Genomic DNA, 16,932 nt, shown 5'->3' with positions numbered 1-16,932 from the left:
TGATAGTACATAGTGTGTATCACCTTGTAAAATGGAGTAAACGTAGATTGGAGAAAGTCATTATTTCATATCTATTTTATAGTAATGCCATATTAAATACAAAAATACAAAAGTATCATTTCAATAACATGATTACACTAGTCTTAAAATTTACAGTGAATTAGGAGGGATATGCGATTTTAACAACTATTTACCTCAGTCAAATTGTTGATTCACAATATTTAAAAGTATACAAGAAATTAAAAAAAAAAAAATCAGAACCTTGTTAGAAACTAAAACCAATCAAATAAGTGTAAAATTATACACTTAAAACAAAAAGTTTCATGAAATTATAAAGCCTGCAATATCTTTATGTAATATTTATGTAAACAAACACGTTAATATTAATTACTATTAAGGACAGGTTAATGTAATATTTAAGAACTACATTCAACTAGTAAATGCAGACAATGAACTACAGAAAAAAAGTAATTATAATCGTCAGTAATAATTCATATATATATATATATATATATATATATATATATATATATATATATATGTATGTGTGTGTGTGTGTGTGTATTATCTGCAATAATATGAAAAAAAAAAAGATCGTTAATTCATACTTACAAGATCTACTATTCCAACGAACCTTGCTAACAGATTGTACGCGTAATCTCGAGGAAAATCTGGTGCGCATATGATGTTCAAGGCTCTTCTCATATTTCAGATATTTTATATATTCTTCACTGCAGTAAACACTCCAAACTGGGAGGAAAAGCGACCAATCCTGGAATTACAGAACACACTACAGTTGAATGCAAACTCGACTTGTTTTGTTTATATTTCTCGGTAATGCCAACGAAGCAACGGAATTAGAGTGACCAAGCGTTCTGCCGTATTGGCGAAATACTGAACTAAACGTTCTTGACAATCGAAGGGCGCATGTAACATCAGACCTGCCAACCTGTGAGAGATGACATTCGGCAAATACCAATTTAGCAAATAATAATAATAATAATAATAATAATAATAATAATAATAATAATAATAATAATAATAGTCACCATCATCATCCAAAACATGTACAGGTGGTTTGTCACTGTCTCGCATAAGTCCATCTCTTAGCCGGGCGACCAACGAATCTTCTTTAACGAGGAGCAAATTGCAGGATTTATTTCTGGATGTGTGTTCTAGCCATCCTTCTGAGATGATTTTCACGGGTTTTCCTTCGAATGTTTACAAATTGCAATATCAGTACGGATGTTAGTTCTTTCAGGATATCACAATTTCTTTTGAGGTACCATTTTGTTACTCCTGCAGTACGTCTCATGAACTTCATCTCGGCAGCGGTTATTCTTGAGGAGACAGGTGCTTTCATGGTCCGAGCCTCGCATCTATAAGATAAAACTGATCGGGCAAGAGTTTTATAAATTTTGATTCGTGTATTCCTCTAAACTAATCATGGTTTAAAAACTGAATTTATTATACATAACGTTTTTATGGATTTGATTATTTTATTTTGTATGATAAAATCACGTGTAAATTATAACGAATATCCAAGGTAGGTAAAGTTGTTCACTTTTCCTAATAATTTGTTATTGTGACATATTTGACTGCGTATAGGATCTTTACCTTTAAATGTAAACACTTCGGTTTTATCATATGAAATTTCTGCATCATAACTTTTGGTTATTTAAGGGAAGGCATAGGTGAAATTACTAAATCTTACAGTTTTGATTTTTTTTCTCAAAACCCAAGACTATTATTATTAATTAATTAATTAATTAATTAATATATAAATGGTTCCATACGTCGAAAATTAAAGAAAATCACGTTGAAAAATTTCCTGCCATTTATTTCATTTTAATAAGTGTACGTGTCACATAATTTTATTCTAGTGTCCTTGGTCTTTGAGAAAAAAAATGAACTCTGTAAGATTTAGTAATTTCACCTATGCCTTCCCTTAATCTAAATTATGTAGCGATATTTGGAAGCCATCTTCAAAGTTAGCTAATAATAATAATAATAATAATAATAATAATAATAATAATAATAATAATAATAATAAATTAGACCTATTAAATAGTTTTGTAATCACCTGTAAATGTCGGAAATCACTGTATCAATGCGGGAGAAAAGAAGTCATGAGCTAATTGCTGTGCAGGAAAGTTGACAGGTCTGTAATTTAGTCAAAAACTGATGACAAACGTACAGCAGTGACCTGCTTCCGAGACGGCTCTTCACATGGCAGCACATATAACTTGAAAAAGAAAAGTCATTTCGTTTCTACACATAGTAGATTCTAAAAACGAATATATTTATCTATAATCTTCGAGATTTTATTCTTGTAAATTTCACTTGCACGCTGATGGAAGATATTATATCCTGTACTTGCGCAGAAAGAATTTTAGTATAGTCCATCAGTTGTACAAGAAATTCCGGCATCTATTATTTGAATTCGTAACTAGTAGAAAAATAGAAGTATAATTGTACCAACTGTTGGTAGATTACTGCCAAAGTTCATAAATGTTTCTCCATAATGACCTTTTTACTTGTTTATTTAACGACGCTGTATTAACTACAGGGTTATGTATCGTCGATGGAATTAGTGATGGTGAGATAGTATTTGGAGAAATGAGGCCGAGGATTCGCGATAGATTACCCGGCATCCGCCTAATGTTTGGGGAAAATCTCGAAAATTCCAACCAGATAATCAGCATACATTTACTATAATTTAGGTTCAGAACAATTCAATTACTATAGTCGCGTCGCTTTTATTTACGGCGTGACTCCTCCTCTTTGCTTACGCCTTAGGAAGTGAAGACTCTATAAAGTCTAGGTAGATAGTATCGTTCACCATTTTTGTTCTTTCGTTGCCGAGCTACCAGAGGATGAATCTATTTGCCGCACGATTTAACATTATCATGTCGTAGCTTCTATGATAATAAATCAAACGCACTGTAATTGAACAAATAATTGGGCGGCAAAAAAACGCCTTGTATGCTTTCTACGAACGCCAACGAAAGAGCTAAAATGGCGGGCGATTATAGTAAGTATTTATCGAGCCCTTAGGAAGTGCATAACGTCATCAGCAGCGAATCACAAGACGCACACTTTAAATGTAGCGGATTTGCAACATGTTTGACTGCCGGAAATAAGAGCGATGGGACTATAAAAGTTTCCGAAAATATCCCAGTAGGATTAAACAAAAAGAATGCCCAGTAATTTTACCGTTCCATGTATGTAGGCCTACAAGAAACCTTCGATAAAGTGTGGCAGGGAGTCTTACTGCATAATCTCTTGCAGATGAGAATCTCGCATTCTTTATGCTATAAACTTCTTCATTGGCTCATCATGGGACATCAAAGGAGCCACTCTAGTTTCAGTAGGAGATCATTGCCCAATAGGAATCTTATTTAGAAACTAATTTTTAGTAAGTTATTTTACGACGCTGTATCAACATCCCAGGTTATTTAGATTCTGAATCAAATGAATGTGATAATCCCGGTGAAATGAGTCCGGGGCCCAACACCGATAGTTACCCAGCATTTGCTCATATTGGGTTAAGGGAAAACCCCGAAATAAACCTCAACCAGGTAACTTTCCCCGACCGGGATTCGAACCCGAGCCACCTGGTGCAAGTAATTTGATATTAAAACTCAAGAACTGGAAGTATTGCTGTTGGTATGCCTCAGGAATCTGTATTTGTAGCAATTATTTCATAATCTGTATACATCACATATATGCCTAAATCGCCTATTTGATCTCTGATGACACCATGTCAGGGGATTTGCAATTAGGTTGTAGGCCATACATTACCTACCTGGGCGTGAGGGGAAGGAAAAGTGGACTGAGAAATTTCCCCTATCACTATGCTTCTACTTGCAAGGTAGCTCGCTCACCCCCACCATACTGTTCTTACTATGAGTTACGGCGCACGAATGTATTTGGTTTCACGAAATAACGAATGACCTATACAATTTAAAACAGTACTTTGTTGATTTTTTATTTCAAAATGCAGTAAATATCGTCGGCTTACAAGCAAAACACATGAAGTCAAAAATATTACCTCTGAGAAAAAGGCATTTTGAAAGATCGTAACAAAACTGAATCTTCAGAATATTATTTTCAGTAAGTTGTTTTTCTTTATGTGTATTTAATTTTTCCCATTCTAAGTTTATACACATATATTATGTACATTATTTCTGAGAAGTAATATTTTTATCTTAATGTGTTTTGCTTGTAAACCGACGACATTACCTAATGATAAGTGCAATAACTTATGTCATTTCGCAGCTAAGATGTTGGCAATCTTTGAATTCACATATATCTGCGAACATTATACGTTTTCTAAAATGAACATGATGAAAAACATTACGCTTACAGCCTATCAATTCGTAAGTGTTTTACGTTTATGTAGTAACAGTATTCATCCTAATATAGACAGACTCGTCCTCACGAAATAGTACAGGCGATCTAGAGCTTATAAGTGATTATTTATAATAAGTGCTAAGCCATAGTAACCATAAATGGATGTCTATATTACGTATTTGAATTGATTTGAAATGTTTAATGTAATAGCATTCCAGTTTTGTTTCTTACATCTCTAAGCGAAGCCTAGTTCATGTGTTTTACTGTTGATGTAAACACAGCAACTACGTCCGAAATATTGTGAAAGGAGTGAACGCGATCATCTATACCTCCCCTCCCTTATGCCCATGCCTACTGCAGAGAAACCAACGAAAAATCAAAATTAAAATGAATACTTCACAGATTTAAATTGCAATCACACAACACAACATATATTTTAATACAACATAAAATAGTATAATTGTTACAAGATTAGAATATTATACAATATATTAAAAATGTGTAAATAAATGTTAAGACATTTTTCACATTATGCGAAAAATATTCTTTTATATCTATGAAGAAAACATTGCAAGGTTTTACCAAAGACGAACTGGTACCGTATAATGAATTTTACAATCCATGATTGAACAGAAATATCATCAAATTAAACAATCGTATAACGACAGTTCTTAATATATAATATTTTTCCACCATATTTGTGGGAACCATTTCCATTTGGAGACGATCATCAAAATCCACGATTCATCAGATGTTCTTTGCCTGAGAACCTCACACATGTTGTACTGCATGGAACATTCTGTGACGAAAACACCATTGCAGAGACTGCGGCCAGCTCTCAACGGCTTTCATCACAATAAATATGGAGGCGCCGACTACAACTGAAATTGGAAAAAAAGGTACTGTGACAACAATTTTTAAAATAAACACCACTAAAACTCGAATGTTTCTATAAGAACAAACATTAAAAATTTAGAAATAAAGAGTTGATATAGGCCTACAGATTGTAAATATTTTCAGGGATAAAATATTTATATTGATCTACATGTTCAGGGTTACAGAACTGGCGAGAGAGGGGTGGAAAGTATGGGAAAAGAGTTGGTTCCCCGTCACAGTCCACTCGCGTTGAATGACGTCACTGTGCCCCGTACCCAATCACATAACACAGACAATGATTACAAATCTCCTCCCCTACCAAGTCAATGACGCGGGGGTAGAAGGAAGGTATGTGTGACGTTTCCGATAAGTGAAGCAATGCCGTAATTGTCGCCCAGTTCTGCAAGCCTGTAGAAGTGCAATAACAGATTTAGTAATAATCAGTCTTCCATACATACCGAAGTTGACGGCTAAGATGACGAGAAATGTCCATTGCAAATTGTAATCAGCTATTTTGTACCAAGAACTAACGACGATAGGCTGAATTAAACGAAAGAACTTGCAAACTGTCCATGGAATTATACACACTCTCTTCTTCTGAAACACGCCGTAATACAAGAGTAAACGGAGGTGCAAATCAACAAATAAAATTTAAATAAAATTGTTTAGAATAAACGAGGCAATTTATGAAATGACGATTAGTAAAAAAATGTGTTATTTCCATAAATTTTGAAAAATAAAGTAAGAAGATCTATACAAACCTGAAAGAAAGTAAAGAAGAAATAAAAAAGTGGAAGAATAGGTGATTAAAGAAAAATAGTATAACAGAGAAGGGGATGAAAAACAAGATAGCAAGAGTAAATGTTAAAAAGGAAAAGCATAGCGATTAGTATCAATTTACCAAGGTTGGGATGAGACGGAAAGCAGGGGGAAGGCTTAGTAAGTAAAGAGATAGAAAACAAGAGAACAAAAAAAGAAAGGGGAAGTAAGAGAAGAGAAGTCCATTTCTCAATTTCCTGAAATTTAAACTTAAAATTAAATAAATTATTAAGACAATTTAGGATATGGTTAAGTAATAATTGTAGATTATTCTTTATCACGTAAAACCAAATGTATGTGTACGCCGTAGCTTACAGTAAGAATCTTAAGTGGAGGTGAGGGAGCTAGTTAATTGCGTAAATATTAATTTTATTTACTTATATATTAGTTATAAACTCTCAATTGTAATTACTTATTTTATCATACATTGTTTATCTATAGCCTCACTATTTTCTTTTTACATTTATTGCTTTCATTTCTTCTTTTTCTGCGTATCTGTAACGTAAAATGAAACCACGAACATAAGTGTTGCTCATAAAAAGTAAATTAATTTAACTCAATTGTATTATTCAATATGTTCAATATTGTTTAATGTATTTAATAGTTTGTATTGTATTTAAATTTATTACATTCTATTAAGTTGTTTGAAATAATTTCGATGTCGTCGTAATATTTCAATATTGCTTGTCAAATACTATGTAAATTAAATTTAATTAAATTAAATTAATACCGTAACATAAAAAGGAAGAAACCTATAAAAGATTAAGAAATAAAGCAGGTGGAAGATGTCAAGGGGATGAATCAAATGTACAGTGGAACTATCCAAAGTCTACGTAAGGTGGGTTCCACGTTTGTTAACACTGGAACAAAAGCACGTCTGATGTCGAATATCGAGGGATTGTGTAGCCCGATTCGAGAAAGATACACCCCATTTTTCGGACGGTTTGTGACCACTGATGAAACTTGGATCCATTACTATATACAGAGATAAAGCAGCAGTCGAAACAATGGAAGTACAGTGATTCTCCGCCTCCGAAGAAAGCAAAAGCTGGGGAAGTCATGACGTCTGTGTTCTGGGATTGTAAGGGGGTTATTATGATTGACTAGGCTAGCAAAGGGGAGAACAATAACCGGAGAATATTATTAAAATCTCCTGCAGCAAATAAAAGGGGAAATTTGGGAGGAGGTCGGGTATGGCAAAGAAGAAAGTGTTGTTGCATCAAGACCATCTCACACGTCTGCAATCGCGGTTGCTAAACTACATGAACTAGGGTTCGAATTGTTGCCGTACTCTCCCTACTCACGAGATGTCGCATACTCTGATTTCTTCCCTCCCCCCAAAGCTTAAAGTTCACTTGGCTGGAAAGAGGTCATCATAGCAGCAGAAGGCTGCTTTGCAGACCTCGAGGAATCTGTTTATAAGGATGGTATAGTAGCATTGCAGCTCTATTGAACCAAGTGTTTGAATCTCAGAGGATTAGGTTGAGAAATAAAGATTACTTCAGAATAATCCTAGTTTAATTTCTATGTGAGGCTATGAACTTTTGAAACAATCCTCGTATATATTGTCATATATTTTCTTTTGTAGTATTGCAACACTATCTTCACATTTTGTAATTTGAGAAAATTTTAGTGAAGCTAATATCATCACCATCAATAAAATTATTACAAACACATCACACTTGACCATACTATGATTGTTATTTAAAATAACTTACCGCGATTGTTGCAAAAATGAACATTCCATAGGAAAGAGCTTCAAGAACCAGATACAGGAAAGTGGCCAATATAACGTATCCTGTTGAATATAATTTTCAATTTAGTAAATGGAGAAGAATAACAATATGGACAAATTTTTTGGGATGATAGGTGAAATTAAAGTAAGTACTGTCTATACATATTGTTAGTACTGTATTTCCTTAGTATAATAGAGAACATACATTAGGATGCAGTGTACGATAACAAATAACCACTGAATCAGTAATAATAATGATTTATTTATATTATGAAATAAAACTGCCATCTCAGCCCTAATGATACAGTACTAGTACAATAACAATTTTTTTATCCCATTAAGGCAACAAATAATATAACCAATATGTACACACAAGCATAAATCTAACTGTATCAGATTCCGCGAGTTCGGTGAACAATACAATACAAAGGTCCAACTAGAAAGGTTGATAATTTCCGTCACATTTATTCCAGCTTGTGTTGAATGCACCTATCACCTTCAGCATTTTTCCAGATAGCTCTACTGTTGTATTCCTGTACGTACACTACATCTTATAGTCGTAATCAGTATGGGGTTGCAGCTATGTACAGTATGTTCTGTCTCAGGAATGTGTAGAGTAGGAAGACGAAACAACACCTCTGCGCAAGTGGTATGTGGGAGGGCTAAGGCCAATAACCGCTCTGGGGAAGGCATTGGTTGAACTAAGCTACCAATCGCTTGCAGGGAGTGGATCATTTTATCTGAACTCTCTACCATGAGTATCTTACCCTTTAGCGGCTTCGAGCTGATGCTGCCCGCAAAACACTCCGACACAAATAGACTCCGCCCCCATATGAGCCAAGCCACTCTACAGAATTCTGGAACGGACCATAGTTCGATTTGCATTGATGTAGGTGGGGTCTTGCAGTCGTGGGTGGACTTGAAGCTACGTTATAATAACTGTTTTTCTGGTGGACTTTTAGATGTGTAGATATTGGCTCACAGCCGTGTAAGTGGCAAGTGGGCGTGCATCAGCAACGGGGTAAATGCGCCTGCAGCCTTGTCAGGGGACTTCGAGATAAGTATGTAGAAAAAAAAACGGTTTTATAAGAAACATTTCATAGTGTGTTTTGGGAAAGGCATTGATTTAATTCCCAATACGCTCAGTCAATTTAAGAGAGCAGTTTATTATGATAATAAATTATTCAAAGTATTTCAGTTTTGTCCTTTAAATGTGCAGTAATTTCATCCGAACTAAAGCAACATTTTGAAATTCATTTGAAGAACGAAACGTTACACTTATTCAGATCAAATTTCTACATATTTTAAGGACAAAATTTAAATTCTTTCAATCAATTATTATAATACACTGCTCTCTGAAACTGACTGAACATATTGAGAATTAAATCAATGGCTTTCCTAAAAAGACGCAATGAAATGTTTCTTAGAAAACAATTTTTTTTTTCTCGAAAAGGAGGCGAAAACGAGCAAAATTAAATCAAACTTTTAGGTTTGAAATCTCTCAAAGAATAACTCTATAAAATCAACGACATTACTTACGGTTCACCCTGTACATAATTTTAATGTACAGTTTCCCTGAAAAAGGATGAGACGATTGAATATTCCTAAGTCTCAGATGTGAGACACTGCGCATGATCGGAGACCAGAGCACTGATACACAAGATAACGAATATTGAGTTACTTTTAATTCAGACTATTTGGTTTGTTACTAGCATCGTTCCGAAATTCACTTCAAAAACTGCAAAAAATATGATAATATTACGTAAATGAAAGATAAATATATACATAAATCGTGTAGTTAAATCGACAATGGACCTTCATGACTAGATCGACACTCCATACAGATAGGAAAGCTTTCATGTCGTTTCAATAGCTCAGACGGTAAGACTTCTGCGTGTTGTGTAGAAGAGTGCGAGTTCGATTCTTAGTCTATACAACGATTTTTTTTGTCTAAATATCGTTGAAATAGCTAAGTAACGTTGAAATAGAGTTTTACAAAGTCCTGAGATTAAGCGTTAATGATCGCAAACAATACATAATTACAAGTTATATTATTATAAACGTTAATCTAATGAATGCATTTTTACACACACATATACAATGTAAATGCATATATATTAAAAACTAACAATTAAAATGAAATTATAAAAATATATATAATAATAGACAAACTTTTACAAAGGTTTAGTGTCCTTAGGCTATGTAATTTGTTGAGTAATTATTACAATATTTTATTAATAGCTTTCCCATATGTGTAAGAAATGCACTCGCACAAAACAATTTTTGTTAAAAGTATGGCTTTAGATTATTTCATTCTCACACCTTCAGTTAATTTTAACTATTTTATCTACGTGTTTGCAATAGTGTTTAATTTAGTATGCATTCAATTTTATTCATGTTATGATTGAATGGAAAAGCACTGTTGCAGTTATTGACTAATTACATATATTAATACTAATTATTAAATGCATCTGTTAAGTAACCAATTGCAGTATCTTTTGCAAAATCTTGAATGTTTAAGTTGTCAATAATATTTCTGTACTATATACTATAATACGTTAAAAGAATTTGCAATAGATTTGGGATCCTCTGCTTTATAATCATTGGTTTTAGTGAAAAAATATTTTCTTTCTTAGGATATCTACAAGTTTAAATTTAATAATATTCCGAATAGATTTAATTGCATTATCTGAATTTTATACTTTTCTATTCAAATATATTCTATTTCCCTCTTTCATAATTTTTGATAAATTACACTGTACTCCTTGCAGTATTTAAGAACATGAGGATCATTACATTGCAACTCATTACATATAGATTCTTCTTTTTAATACATGAGATTTTGAAGTCCCTGCGTTATCTACAAGTTTTTACTTTTGAATTTTTTCACAACATTGAGTGGAGAACATCCACTGAAGTGATTATGAAATTAAGTGAAAAATGCAATACATTAACTCTTAATATCAGTAGTACCAGTATCATATACGTTTTTCCAAGATTCATTTTGTAGACATAAATGTAAATAATCATTAGATACAACATTTACGATCCTTTCTTAGTTTTTAAATTAATATTTTGAAATTGTTCAGTGACATTGGAAACACTTCGGATTTGTTTATCATGTTCAGACAAGCCATTGATTATAGGTTCTGTCGAATAGGAATTCAGTCTAATTCTGTGTACAAAACATTTATCAATGGCTGTGCTACTTCAGCTTAGATTTAATTTGATTAGTTTCGCAACAGTTGGACTTCCTGTTATATCCTGTTATTTAGATATTTAATTTAGGGTTGATTTATTAACTCTTACTATGCAAGATGCCTCTTATTTCAATAATTCTATATCACGTTAAATAGTCATTGTCTACACTAAAGTATTATCGTCATCCCTCATTTCTCATCGTAATGGCGAACCAACGTGACATGAGACAGCGAGTTATAGCTCTAGTTGAGGCTGGATATGGGGCTAGATCTGCTGGCCGTTTGGTCGGTGTTCCTGGAAGTACAACCGCGAGGTGGGTTCATCGTTACCAAAATTTAGGGGAGGTCGAAAATCGCCCTATTCCTGGGCGTCCGCGGATTTCTTCATTGGAAGAGGATGCTCTCTTATTCGAGACAGTTCGACAGGACCCCTTTCTGACTGCTAACGAAATAAGAGCAGTATCTAACTTTCCCGGCTCTTCACAGACTGTGTTCAGCAGGTTGAGGAAGCGCGGCATTAGGAGCCGGAGGACTGCGCAAATGGAAATATTGGGGGAAGCACAAGCTGTCGACCGTCTTGCCTTCGCTACCAATCGAGTGGATTTCGATCGGAGAAATGTAATTTTCTCCGACGAAACAACCATCTCGAGTGATTACGAAGGTCCTGTCCATGTCTATCGTGAGGATGGTCTCCGACATGACCAGCGCTATGTGCACCGACGTGAAAGATCGGGGCGCTTTAGCATATCGTGTTGGGGGTGGATGTCTTACGATGGACCTGGCGTTATAGAAGCATCTATGGCCGGTTTAATGCGGGAACTTACGAGCACATTCTGGAAAATATATTCCTTCCCTCCGCCCGAGAACGTTTTCCCGAAGGAACATTGCTCTTCCAGCAGGATAGCCATCCCGTGCACTATGCTGCAAGCATTCAAAGATGGTTTCAAAGGAGACCCGAGATCGAAATCATTAATTGGCCTCCGAAGTCACCTGATTTGAATGTCATCGAAAATTTATGGGTGGAATTGAAAAAGAGAAGGATAGTCCCTATGCCCACCGACGCCCTCGAAATCGAGACGAATTGTGGGATCAAGTTGTTGACACCTGGGAAGATCTCGCCGGGGATCAGAACTTATTTCACAATCTCGTGACATCCATGCCGGATCGACTTAGATCTGTAATAGAAGCTGATGGCATGTGGACAAGATTTTAAGTTAACAGGTCTCTTTTTGTTTCTTATGATTTTTATTTGAGGAAGAATACTTTTAACTTCCAAGTAAGTTTTATTTTTTTTTTTGACGAGGTTCAGCCAACTTGTAAAACCCAGAAATTGGGCATAAATTATTCCATATTTTTCGACAAATTAGACAGTCGAGGAACTCTGAACAAATTAATTACACCTCAATAAAAAAAAAAGTTTTACCCGGGATCGAACACGAGACGTTTCGGTTATACAGCGGAACCAACACGCTACTATATGAGCTACCGAGACAAGACAGTGACAGCAGCAGTCCAGAATGTAGATCCCTTAGCAGGCATTTGCCATTCGGTACAGTGAAGCAATGATATTTTGTGACTCGAGCTATGTTGTGAAATCCTGGCCTTAAATGGCAGTCTTCTTCGTGATCCTTATTCTGGTCCTTGTCCTTGTTGTGGTCCTTGTAACAATTGTTGTACTATTTCTCATGTTATATATCGTTACGTCGATATCGAGTGAACCGCGCTGTAGAACTTTAACTTCCGACGACCAAGAATCGTCTCATTCTTTTTAAGGGTAACTGTACATATAATTATGTTATTTCATTCCGTGGTCGTGTCTTATAATTAACGATTTAACACATGTAGGCAGTTGAGTTTGCATACATACTGTATTCGTGATGAGGCAAGTCTCTCAAATCAACGTCTGTTGCCATAAGAACGGCGTATCTTCCACGGCCCGGTATGATGTGTGTCAGTTCACCAATTAACAGTACCAAAATAGCTACTGACAAAATCTGCAAACATAATAACATAATCAAAATAGATCATAAGTGATATAAAAGTGTTGAAAATATCTAATCAATATGTATGAACAAAATTGATATTTGGACCTTTATGACATTCTCGTTAGAAATATGATCTTACTTCCTGTACAAACATTATGCACATTTTTTTTCAATATTCATGAGGAAATAGAAACAAAATAATACAATTGAAAGTGCTAAGATATTAATAGTTTTTTTCTGGGTTTAATTGATAGTATGGTGTTGTAGGCATAGAGGACAGACCATGAGAAACCTCGTGAAATTCACCATCAAACACCGTACAATGCCATGATTAGACCGTGAAAATTTTCCCCAATTTCAATAACAGATAAACTATAAATTTTATAGGTAAATGGTAACGGTATCCACATTAGGCGCCATGAAGGTGCACGACAGAGAGACGTATGTTATCTTGACCTTGGCACTGGCATGACGTGGCATAATCGACAGCTCGCTTCTACAGTACGATTATTTAGTCTTGACAGTCGCCGGGGACGTGCGCTTGGGTCAGGCGAGTTCATTTAGTTACGCCAATGGATATTTGGGTTAGTCACTTGCTTGCCTTCGGAGCGATCGGATGTCATGCGTGCGGTAGAGCAATATGTTTCTAGTACAATTAAGCTGCACTGCGTACCTTTACCGACCGCTCGCCCCTATCTCTACTCCGGAGCTCTCCCCACTACTCCTATTACTTCCCCCTCTTTCGCGTCGCCTAGCTGCCAGGACTAAATATTCTCCCTTAAATATTCTCCCTCCCGGGCAACTCTGTACTCAATGTGACAGAAGTCCGAGGGAATCTCAGTGCCGTTCTAGAAGCTTTTGCAACAAGAAAAATAGCGCTAACACACGGGGTTGAACTGGGGACCTTCCAGTTTTTAGTGAGTTTCCGTATCAACTTAGCTAACTGGCAACTGAACTTTAATGTACAATATATGATATTATGAGACTTCTTTACTATAGTGGTACCAAAAGTTTCCTGATCTGGGGAGACAGTAGAGACATCTGTGACTAACTTCATCATAGTCTTCTATCTCCAACGCTTATCTATCCCCTCATCTAGCCCACTCTAACATTATCACTAGGCTTCGTATTCCAGCTACCCAAAGACTGAAGTTAAAGACACATTGGGTATATAGTACGCCGATTACAGGTAATGCAACGGATTAGGATATAAACAAACACGTCGTCGCTGCGTGTTCGTGGAGTACAGTAAACTCCCGACATTCTGAAGCTAAACTAGTAAACACAAGCTTGAGTCGTGATGTTCATTTTCGTCGTGATCTTTGCATTGAATAATAACGTGCATTCGTAAGTTACGGAATTTCAACATATGCGGATGTCACTTGAAATGATTTTAATATTGCAAGAAATTCTTTCAATAACACATGACATCATTGGTGCATGATGTAGTACAAGATATTCCTATTGTTTGATATTTTTTCGTGTTTCATTAGGATATTGCATGTTTCTCATCACTGAAACCCGACTAATTTTCTATATACTTTTCTAGAAATTCTCTAATTAATTTATTAATTGGGATGTTGGCACTGAACATCATGGTAAGGTCGACCTGGTTGGCGAGTTGGTATAGCGCTGGCCTTCTATGCCCAAGGTTGCGGGTTCGATCCCGGGCCAGGTCGATGGCATTTAAGTGTGTTTAAATGCAACAGGCTCGTGTCAGTAGATTTACTGGCATGTAAAATAACTCCTGCGGGACAAAATTCCGGCACATCCGGCGACGCTGATATAACCTCTGCAGTTGCGAGCGTCGTTAAATAAAACATAACTTTAATCATGGTAAGCTACACAAATCCATGCTAAACGTCGAGTTAATATTTTCATAATTTTTAGATTTTGATGGTACTAGTTCTTTTTTATTACGTTCAACACACTTTATATTTCAGTGTCTTTCAGTGCACTGTTTTTGTCAATTTTACGTTTATTTTACACAATTTTTATGTAATGTTTATTGACAGTGAAAATATTAGTTTAAATATCCTCAACTATGCCCTGTAATATTACACGCTTGAACGTCTCGCCTAAGGCATTTTACCTTTGCAATGAACCTTCAATCAGCGACAAAGACGTAGTTATTTAAATAATACGACTAGTAAGAGCATTGATCGATAAGACGACTCAGTATAATTGCTTCCCGGTTTAGAATTTCTATAGGAAGAGGGCAGAGGATGCGTAACTATTTTGTATACAAACGTACCTGTACCTGCGCTGTGACGTCACATAGGCTTCAAATCAGGCAACTTCATTCCAGTTTATAGGTAGCTGGAATACGGAGCCTAATTATCACATTCCTTGGCCTAATATCACTTAGAAATCCCACCATCTAATATAACCTAACTTTTAACTCGCAATATTTACGATAAAAAAACAGTGAAAAACGATCCCCACAAACAGACATCGCTAATATCTGCAAAATACAGTAAATCCACTTGTCGTTAAAGAAAATTATTACGAGAAATATTCTTTCTACTTCCGGTGCACTCGTCTCTATTAAAGTGACTGCACACCAGACAGAAAATCTTACTGCGTTTCATATCACAACAGACAGGTTTGTAATAGTACTATGGGCAGTATACGTAGAGAAAGCGGCAATAGATGTACTCCCTCCGTTCCAAAATATAGTATAATAACAAACAAAAAAAGTTTGATTCTTGCGCATGCGTGCACGAAATGTTTCGCGGTGTGGTATTCTGTTTAGTGAAAGGACTATCAGACAGTGCAGTTGTGAATGATTCTAATCTTCTGCAGTGCATCAAACTATAATATTTAAATAGTTCCTTATGAACAGAAATCAAATGAGAACGTTCTGTGGTGTTACTGTTGCAGAAAATGTAACAACAACCCAGTCGATGTTGAATAGAACATCTAAGACACAACAGTCGTATAAAAACGGCTTGAAACTTATTGCAGTTTGTATGTTAATTTGTCTATCTCAAAACAATGTTTTTATTTTCTTTTATTAATTTGACATCACACAGAATGAAATGTACCTTATTTTTATGTTTTTCTTATGTTAATTTATCAAACAAATATGTATCTACAGTAGAAGATGTATTAAAGTTACATTATATTACTGAGAACTTTAACAAATCTATACCATATTTTGGAATAGAATTAATGACATTTTCTATACCATATTTTGGAACAGAGGGAGTAGTAAATGAATATAATGAATATAATAGGAAATACTGAAACTGGCACCTCCCTCAATCAGCATCCAGACTTTACCCAACAGAATGCTGATTTTTCACTGATAAAAATTAAACGAAGAAACATTCGATTAAGACAGCAAATACACGCTATAAATTGAAGACAAACACAAATCGAGATGGCTAATTTCTACGATATGAAATAAATTACAATATGAAAGAAAAAAATATATGTACCTATACTTTCGTACTTACAAGATCTATTATACCGATGGACTGTGCTAATTTGTTGTATATGTAAGCTCGAGGCACTTCTGGTCCCCACATAATGTAAATGCTATATTTTAGATGTAAGCTTCAATTAACTCTCCGTGGGCAATGTAGGATCAAGCACCACATTCACGCACAGCAAACCATCCGCAAGTGAATACAGAGTGATATTCTACTGTGACTACTAGCGAACTCTATTAATAAAAGGTATCATATTATAAATGTTTTATTATTTTTTCAAACCCGCACTTAGAATTAAAGAGGATAATCTCAGAGGATTATCTAAATGAAAGCAAACTGATAGTTAGGCCTATATAAAACTCATAAACATATGTGCATATATTTCTGTGAATATTGAGTAAACGATCACTCTCAACTTTTTTTACTTTCTCGTTAAAAAGTAATGGTATACTGCAAAAATGATGTTTTCTTATTTTTGAGGAGCTGCTAGTTTTCAGCATCCCTAAACCAAAAACATAACGTTC

The 16,932-nt window shown here is 35.1% G+C and overlaps 1 protein-coding gene across 1 annotated transcript; it reads right to left on the bottom strand.

The window, feature by feature from the left end:
• Positions 1 to 4,897: 4,897 nt before the first annotated feature.
• Positions 4,898 to 16,575, bottom strand: LOC138693051 (uncharacterized). The gene is made up of 5 exons (XM_069816606.1): positions 16,433 to 16,575; positions 12,854 to 12,980; positions 7,770 to 7,849; positions 5,691 to 5,829; positions 4,898 to 5,237 (listed from the first exon to the last, which is right to left on the bottom strand). Exons 1-5 carry the CDS (start codon positions 16,502 to 16,504, stop codon positions 5,128 to 5,130), a joined length of 528 nt encoding a protein of 175 aa, XP_069672707.1. The 5' UTR covers positions 16,505 to 16,575; the 3' UTR covers positions 4,898 to 5,127.
• Positions 16,576 to 16,932: the final 357 nt, after the last annotated feature.

Source organism: Periplaneta americana, chromosome 17, assembly GCF_040183065.1.
Source record: "Periplaneta americana isolate PAMFEO1 chromosome 17, P.americana_PAMFEO1_priV1, whole genome shotgun sequence".
Classification (NCBI taxonomy): Eukaryota; Metazoa; Arthropoda; class Insecta; order Blattodea; family Blattidae; genus Periplaneta; species Periplaneta americana.
The sequence above is the reverse complement of the archived record's forward strand: the minus strand, read 5'-3'. Positions and strand labels throughout refer to the sequence as shown.